The 6,000-nt window shown below is 40.1% G+C and overlaps 2 protein-coding genes across 2 annotated transcripts in view; one reads left to right on the plus strand and one right to left on the minus strand.

The window, feature by feature from the left end:
• Positions 1 to 4,411, minus strand: part of PLCZ1 (phospholipase C zeta 1) — a 57,662-nt gene extending 53,251 nt beyond the window's left edge. Inside the window, exons 1-2 of the mRNA XM_075050825.1 lie at positions 4,398 to 4,411; positions 3,630 to 3,753 (exon numbers count right to left, since the gene is read on the minus strand). Coding sequence (XP_074906926.1) covers positions 3,630 to 3,753; positions 4,398 to 4,411 — 138 coding nt within the window. The remainder of the gene's footprint in view (positions 1 to 3,629; positions 3,754 to 4,397) is intronic.
• A 323-nt stretch (positions 4,412 to 4,734) lies between these two features.
• On the plus strand, positions 4,735 to 5,637 carry CAPZA3 (capping actin protein of muscle Z-line subunit alpha 3). Its single transcript, XM_075051873.1, has one exon. It carries the CDS (start codon positions 4,735 to 4,737, stop codon positions 5,635 to 5,637), a length of 903 nt encoding a protein of 300 aa, XP_074907974.1.
• Positions 5,638 to 6,000: the final 363 nt, after the last annotated feature.

Here is a 6,000-nt window from a genome sequence, read left to right on the forward strand (position 1 = left end):
AAGTAATTACAATGAATTTCTATAGAAGGCATATGCAATATTAAACCGCATTTTAAAAAACCTCTAAAAAGCTGTGCAGTAAAATATATCTGCAGCATAAAAATTATGTGGAAAATATGTTTAATATAATACCTCTCCAACATCAATTTAAACCATATTGTAAATACTGTCAGTTAATTTTACATACAACACACAGCAAACAGTAATCTAAAAAAATGAAATAAGTATGACCAAATTATCATGAGATCCAAGGCTTTCAATACATCAACACTATTAAAGTTTGGAGACAAGATACTTTATAATAACCTATGACATTGTGTTCTATTCTTAACAAGCCAGAATGTTTAACTCAGATTAATTATTCACACTTTCAGAATTCTTATACTGTAAGCTTGTTTTCATAGAGCTTACAAAATGTTAACACATTAATTAATTTCAGTGTTTCAGTATAAAAGCCACTAGAAAAATCAAAAGGGCAAGAGGATTTCAGTAGAATAATACTTTTTTACCATTCCTGCCATTTACATTTTTCTCAGGCTTAACAATTTTATTTATCCTTTAAAATTTTCTACACGAAATACGTAATTGTGCATATGAAATATAGATATTTCTAACATTTTAGCTTGTATTATTCTTAAAAGTTGCCAAATTAAGAGAAACTTTGGAAATTTACTGAAAAGTTTACTCACAACTATCATAAATAAATGGCAATCCATTACCTTATTGATTATCACTGTAAGCTGATCAAAACTCAAAATTTTTGGTTCTTTAAACTGAGACTATCAAAGAGGCTAAACTTCAGCATCTAATAGCATGGCACCTACTATGGTTAGTATAGCTTCCCCAAAAGTGTCCATAAACATGAAATGGCTTACTTGAGCTCTGGCTGCCCTTTGGTGAAGACTTTTGATTACTACTAATTTAGATTAGTTTTGAAGACATACCATAAAAACTAAAAGCTTAATGAAACATTACCAGCTTCTTCCTATGCAGTACAGTTTCTACTAAGAGATGTCTGAATAAGTACAAGAAAAGTAAGAATACATTAAATAACAAGTACAAAACAAGTACAAAAGTAAATTTCACGAGAAGTTCTAGCCAACAATTTTACAAATCAGTACTTGAGTATTTGCTTTGAGTTTGTGAAAGAGTATTGTAATGATAATTTTTAAGAGAAATCACCAGCAAGAAAATAATTCAATAAAAAATGCTAATAATATGCATTTCATTACTGCTTGAGAAATCCCACATCTAAGGTTGATATCCTCAATCAAATATTTAACATCTTAAGAAAACTTCAAATTTACTCATAACTGTTAAATAGAAAAAGGAAATACCAACTTATTTTGCAATTAAACAATCTATCAGGACTCAGGAGACATTCACTTAGGTATTGGCACAAAGTGAAGCTGGGCAAAAAATTAAATTTTCTACCTCAGTTGCCTTTTGATGAAATACAGGCAATAATACTACACAGGAGAGCTTTTCAAATTAAAGTTATGAAAATCATGTTGATATAAAAAAAAGATTGTTATAAAATTTGTTTGTTTGTAGATTTTTATTTTTCTTATTTTTATTAATGCACATCAAATATTTGCTATTCAGAAAAAGAAGTATCTTGACAAAGACTCAGTCTTGGGAGGAATTATATGAAAATGTATTATTCCTTAAAAATCTTAATGTTCATAATTCTGATATTGCTGAAAGGATCATTATCATAAAATAAATTCAAAGAGAGTAGACAAGAAAAAAGCAAATCATTCTTTAAAAACTATGTTTTTTATAAAATTGATTTCATCACATATAACCATTTGATTAACTATTGTTGGATAGTTACTGACAATGATGCCAGTAAGAATTCCTTCCAGACTGTTTTGCTTTTTTATATATTATTATACTGATGAACAATTTGAACCCCAAAACTACTGAATATACTCAAATCTCTCTCACATAGCAAAGAATACCTAACAGTACTGCTACAAATAACTAGATCAGACTGTTGAGTATATTATATTGTTAAATACAACTAGATCAGACTTGTTCTATGCAGGTCACTTCCTCAAATAATTGCTTTCTTCTCTACCCACAGTTGATCATCTCTCTCAAATTTCTGTCAGAAAGCAAAATAGGTGGAAAATACAGGAAACAATGAGAAATAGTTTCAAGTTCTCTTGAGATTCTCAAGGTTGCCAGTGCAAGTTCAAAAACCACAGGCAGCCTCTTTAGCAAGGGTTGAGTTCAAGCTGCCAGTTTTACCTTGACTCAACAAGGCAGAGAACAATGAGAGAGGAACAAGATACTTAATGTCTTCCCTCTGCCTGCCTGCCTGCTTGTCAGCATGATGTGATCTAAAAGTTCATGACTTGCCATAGTTAATTCTCTGTCAAATCTGGACACAATCAGCCAGCTGGTAACAAAATTCTCAAAGAAATCTCATATATATCTAGCCACTTGGCTTCATTCCCTCAGGAAAACAGCTTTACCAAACAGCTATTTTTGGTAAAAAAAAATGGGCTAAAAGGAAAAATCACACATCTTTTGAGTAATTACTAGAGGGGACCTGAAGAACATGAAAACCCAGTATGTCCAAAGGCACTCAATTTTGCAGTATTTGCTCACTGGAACTGCATCCATTTGATGGTGGTTTGCTTACCTACACTAAATTAACTTATTATTAAGTCCAATTTCTAGCTGTATCATGTAACCTTCATAGGAATCTCTTAAAAGCTGCTATATCTCAAGGCCACATCCTTTCCCAGGGGTTAGATTGCAATTCCCATCCATTCAGGCATACCTCTTGAATACTTCAGAGGAGAGGTATAGCGGAAAATTGAATGCACAAGTGTGCTGGATCTATGTTGACCTGAAGCCTGAGCAGATCAGATAACTCCATATTGTCCTCCTGGCAAAAGCATTTTTAGGAAGTCATTCTAATGGCTCTGCCCAGCATCAGACAGGCATGTCTGGTCTTGTTAGCTTGATCACAGAAGCAGCTGGATGGGATGAAACCAGAATGTTTTAATTTTTCTCAAGTGAGGCCATGTCACAAAAAAGTTGGGAATCAAGACCTACATAGTTTCCATCACCCTACACTATTTTGGTGTGGTGAAGAAATGGTGTTACTTGAGTGTCAGTCTCTTCTCCCAAGTACCAAGGGATAGGACAAGAGGAAATGGCTTCAAGTTGTGCTAGGGGATGTTTAAATTGGATATTAGGAAAAAATTCTTTGCCAAAAGGGTTATCAAGCATTGGAACAGGCTGCCCAGGGAAGTGGTTAAGACACCATCCCTGGAGGTATTCAAAAGACGTGTAGATGTGGCGCTTAGGGACATGGTTTAATTCTGGACTTGGCAGTGTTAGATTAACAGTTGGACTCGATGATCTTAAAAGTCTTTTCCAACCTAAATCATTCTATGATTCTATTCTATGATTCTAATGCAACCGCTCAGTTATCTATTTTACACAGAAACAAATGACCTGGACAAGGCAAATTATTTGCTTACTTTGCACACCCTACTAGCATGAAATTCACTTCTCAAAACATTAATTTTAAAAAGTCAGCAAATATAAGATACTTATGTAACTGGACTTCTAAACGCATTTAATTGCTTAATCCACGTATTCTTCACCTTGAAAACATGTTTTACATGTGTGAAATCAAAAGGTATTTGCAGTTTTTCAAGCAGCTTCATTGTGCTGTCTAAATCAATCTTCCCAGTTCTGAACTCTTTCTGAATGATGGACAAAAACCACGTATGAGAGATCAGGTTAAGGAAACTTCTGGCCCATGTCATTGCCTTTTAATAAGGGGAGGAGAGGGAGAAGTTTAATTTTTTTAAACCTGAAAAGCTTGCACTTTGCTTTTCTCATACTCTAGAACATCCTTGTCTTCTGATTTCTGAGAATGCAGCAGGCTCCGAGGCACACAGGAAGATGTTTTTGCCCGATGCCCAGAGACTCTGAGGGCAAAGGTGACGAAAAGGGCCAGAGAAAGAGAAGGGCGTGAAAGAGAACAGGGGGTGGTCAGGGTGAAGAAAGGGGCACAGTGCGAAGAGGGAAATGCGGGCAGGTCGAAGGGATTCTGCGGGGAATGGCGGGAAGAGGAGTGCCAACAGCAAGCATCACCGAGGTGAGTGCGCCCAGCATTGCGCCCAACCAGCCTCAGCCAGCCCTGACTGGACCAGGGCAGACCTGACTGGACTGGGTGCCCCAGGTCCTCCCCTGCCACCCGCTTGGGGGGCCCCATGTGTGCACAGGCCAGGCCCAGGCCTTGTGGGGAAGGAGGCATGCAGGGGGAGGTCACACAACGGCAGTGGTGGCAGGGCAGGCAGATACGAGGAGGAGGAGGAGGAAGTAGAGCAGTGAAAGGAGGAGGAGGTAAAGCAGGAGGAGGATATCTGTTCTCCTCCATGGCGGCTCTGCATCGCCTGCTCCGGTCTCTTCACTGCGGTGGCATTGGCAGCGTTCGGCAGGACGTCACCTAGGCTTGCTCCAGTTCCCTGCGGGGCCCTTTCCCTACCCTCTCGGCACAGCCCCCAGCCTTGGCCCCCCACCAGCGTTGCCCCGGTGCCACCGTGAGGTCACAAACTGCGGGCCCCCAGCACAGGCCCTTTCCCACCACCGCCACCCCCGCCCCCCGCCGCCATCTTGTGCCTTTTCCCTCCAGCACAATGCGGCCCACATGCTGTCCCCTCACTGCAGCCTCCCACCCTTTGGATAGCCCTCACCTCCAGCATGTGCGCGAGGCAGGAGCTGCGTGAGCCGGAGAAGGTGTCTCTCATTTCCAGCCTACTGCACCAGTCTCCTCCTGGGGAGTTCGGGCAGGTTGTCCGAGATCTCTCTGCTCTGGTCCAAGATGACAAGCTGGTGAGGCAGGAGGCTGCCCGCGTGGGGGCTTGTCACAACAAGAACAACCTCACTCCCGTCCAAATAAATGGGCGCACTGTGCTGCTTACCCGCTACAACGACTTAGGGGGAAACCGCTTCTTCGACCCTCAGGACAAATTCTCTTTCGAGTTTGACCACCTGCGTGGGGTAATCAGCAAACCCCAGCTGCACGGTGTGATGCTGGATGAGGGGGAACTGTGGCGAGAGGCCCTCCACAAGGGCTTGAAGGCCTACGTGAGCTGCCACTTTCCTGCAGGGAACTGCTGCGTGTTCAAAAAAAGCCTGGGGAAGAGGCAGCTGTTTGGGGCCTGCATTGAGGCTCATCAGTACCAGCCTTCAAATCACTGGAACAGCCTTTGGAAGTCAGACTGGACTTTTGCCCTGACTCCATTTACCACTCAGGTTACAGGGATGGTTCTCCTCCAGATACACTACTTCAGAAACGCCAACCTCCATGTAACCGTCAGCAAGTCTGTGAGTGAGACTCTAAATGTGATAGATCAAAGTCAGTTTGCCACAGATTTTGTGAAATTTTTGAAAGCTGAGGACACCAAGTTTCATATTGCCATTCTGGAAAACATTCAAGCTTTGTCAGAGGATATATGGGGGAAAAATCTGCGGAGGAAACTCCCCATTACTCGCACTTTTATGAACTGGAATAAACTATTGAATGATCAGCATCTGAACACCAATGTCTCCAATACAGAAGTGCCTCCATGCTTACTGAAACACACTGATATGGTGGCCTAAATAAAAAAAAAAAAAAAAAAAAGAAGAAAAAGACAAAATGGTGGTGTTTAGTTGACTTATTTCTGGATTACTCAGGAGAGTGCAAGAACTGTCATCAGTCAATCACCACTTTGAAAATAATTCAGGTCTGTAGTGAAAATAAGTTGCTGTATTTTTTTTATTTTCTTCATGTACTTTTCAACTGCTTCTAGAGGTACTAGTAATGGTCAAAATGACAAAGGCAGTACAGTGCTACAGGTAAGCCAGCAAGCAAACTCTTACTTTCCTTTGTAATTTTACCCAATATTATATTTACTTATGTAACTTCATCCTATATGTAGGATTGGTTATAAAGAAATAAGTAAGATAGGTTGGCAAAGATAT

This window comes from Buteo buteo, chromosome 19, assembly GCF_964188355.1.
Source record: "Buteo buteo chromosome 19, bButBut1.hap1.1, whole genome shotgun sequence".
NCBI lineage: Eukaryota > Metazoa > Chordata > Aves > Accipitriformes > Accipitridae > Buteo > Buteo buteo.